The sequence below is a fragment of the Penaeus japonicus genome, unplaced genomic scaffold, assembly GCF_977035675.1.
Source record: "Penaeus japonicus unplaced genomic scaffold, GWHDUDI00000001_assembly GWHDUDI00000030, whole genome shotgun sequence".
In the NCBI taxonomy this organism is placed as follows: domain Eukaryota; kingdom Metazoa; phylum Arthropoda; class Malacostraca; order Decapoda; family Penaeidae; genus Penaeus; species Penaeus japonicus.
Genome location: NW_028234432.1, coordinates 4,811,693 through 4,814,192, shown reverse-complemented (window position 1 = coordinate 4,814,192; position 2,500 = coordinate 4,811,693). Strand labels below are relative to the sequence as shown.

General features: G+C 36.0%; 1 protein-coding gene across 1 annotated transcript in view; it reads left to right on the top strand.

The window, feature by feature from the left end:
* LOC122268001 (neurotrophin 1-like) overlaps positions 1-1,688 on the top strand; it is a 2,614-nt gene extending 926 nt beyond the window's left edge. Inside the window, exon 2 of the mRNA XM_086554877.1 lies at positions 701-1,688. Within this exon, the coding sequence (XP_086411003.1) occupies positions 701-1,450 (750 nt within the window). The 3' untranslated portion in view covers positions 1,451-1,688. The remainder of the gene's footprint in view (positions 1-700) is intronic.
* Positions 1,689-2,500: the final 812 nt, after the last annotated feature.

The window sequence follows — 2,500 nt, the reverse complement described above, 5'->3', positions numbered from 1 at the left end:
ACACACACACACATATATATATATATATATGTGTGTGTGTGTGTGTGTGTGTGTGTGTGTGTGTAAATATTGTTTATCTTATATATCATATAGATTATATATATATATAGATATCTATCTATATATATATGATATATCTATCAATAATATACACGAACATACACACATACTCAGTATGTATATGTATATATGTATATATATATATTTATTTATTTATATATGTATATATATATATATATCTTTATATATGTATATATATGTATATATATACATATATATATGTATATATATACATATGTACATTATGTGTGTGTATGTCCGTGTGTGTGTGTGTATGTATACATATATATACATACATACATATATGTATGTATTTATGTATAGGGATATATATATATACATATATGTGTGTTTGTAAGAAATATACATCTGTACTATATATATATATATATATATATATATATATATATATATATATATATATATATATACATATACATATATATATATATATATATATATATATATATATATATATATATATATATATACATGCTGAGTGTGTGTGTGTGTGCGTGTGTGTGTGTAAATATATTATTGAATGATACATAGAAATGTTAATTCTATAAGACAAACTAACTTCAAAAACACGATGTGATCTGTTGTGAAGTCTACATATATAATATATCTTCTTTTGCAGGTTTCGCTTTCTTTGGCGGTTGTGGCTTTTGCCGATCAGAGTTCACATCAGAGCTTTAGTCTTGGTGGTGCTGCTGTCACTCATCACAGTTCCTCTCATCACGCACGACCTTCATACCACCCACAGCCGTCTTACCAACATCAACCTTCCTACCACCCACAACCTTCCTACCATCCCCAGCCATCCTACCACCCTGCGCCAGCTTATCATCCTCAACCTTCTTACACACATGGACACGAGCCTGCTGTGCCAGCATGTGCTGCCAACACAACCAAACCATGGTGTCTCGAAGACGCTGAGTATCCCACCTACGAGATCAAACACGCAGCCGAGTACCACTACGAAAAGCTCCTTTCCCTCTATGCCGATGTAGTTGATCTTAATACCGAGTTGTCTGTCGAGCGACCAAACACCCTGGAAGAGGAAACTTACTTGTGCCCATCGGAGACCGCTTACGTAAAGCCCCTTCGTGCCCAGAATACCGAGGGCAAATGGCGTGTCATTATCAATAACATCGATGTGCATTATCAGACTCTTACTCAGACTACACGTATCGAAGAGTGTCTGACTTCCGGCGATGCCTGTCCTCTGGTACCTGAGTGCTACGAGTCCAAGTGCCTGCAGAAGTCCATCTACCACCGTTTCCTCGTCTACGACGCCTATGACCAGTACTTCCCCTTCGCCATCGAGACATTCAAGCTCCCTGCCAGCTGTGCTTGTCTCTTGGGCGCCTACACCATCGATCATTAATCACCAAACACAACTCTCAAGCCACATTTTACGGAAACTGGATCATAACATCACATCCAGTGCTATAGATACATTAATGAAGGGCATATCGTCCCTGGAATGATAACAGTACGTGAAGAAAGCAGTTCTCTAGTCATCTTGCTGTGATAATAATGACAGAAATGGTGATAACTTATTCGGAAATATCCTAATTAAATCCCTCTCTCGCATGAAACAAAAATAAATATTATTTTATGTATTTTGACTATATTTTACCTACTTATGAGAATCATTGCCATCACTGAAAGCTGAGAAGGTCTAGAGCAGGAATCGTTAACGTTTTGAGTACACAGTACCATCCTTATAAAATTCTTATTCTTAACAGGCTCACATAATGTGGTATTTTGTCTACTGAACACTCCTTTAGGATTTCTCTTCCTACAGTTACGTAATTATTAAACATTTACTTCAATTAGTTAATTACTTCATAATACAAGAGGCTATATTATTTGTTAAATTCCTATAAATATATTACAGTGTGAAAAAAAATAATGTACATATGGCATCAACCCCCTCACGGTACTAAACCAACTAGATCACAATGCCCTAACAAAGGACTGTCAAACTAGGTGTCACATACAATCCCTGTGGGCACTTGACAGGAAAGAATTAGAAATTCAAGTCACAAATTATGTTACCAAGATTATATCTCTGTAAGAAAGATGGTAGAATGCAGAAACGCATTTTGATATGAAAATACAAATTTTACCTGATTTGTGACTTGAATTTCTCATTCATTCCTGCCGAGTGCTCACGGGAATGTCTGTTAAACCTCGCTATCACTATTCTCCTAAGAGTTTATAGGTAACTTCCATGGTGGTTGTAAGGCACCTGGTTAAATGATTTTCTTGGGTCGTGTAGTATAATGGTAAGGAGCTCGGATTGTCACTCTGATGACCCGGTTTCAAGCCTCGGTCAGGGGGGTAACATTTGTATTTCTATATTAAAATGCATTGCTGCATTCTACCATCTTTCTCGCATAAATATAACGTCATTAACCTGATTTGTGAC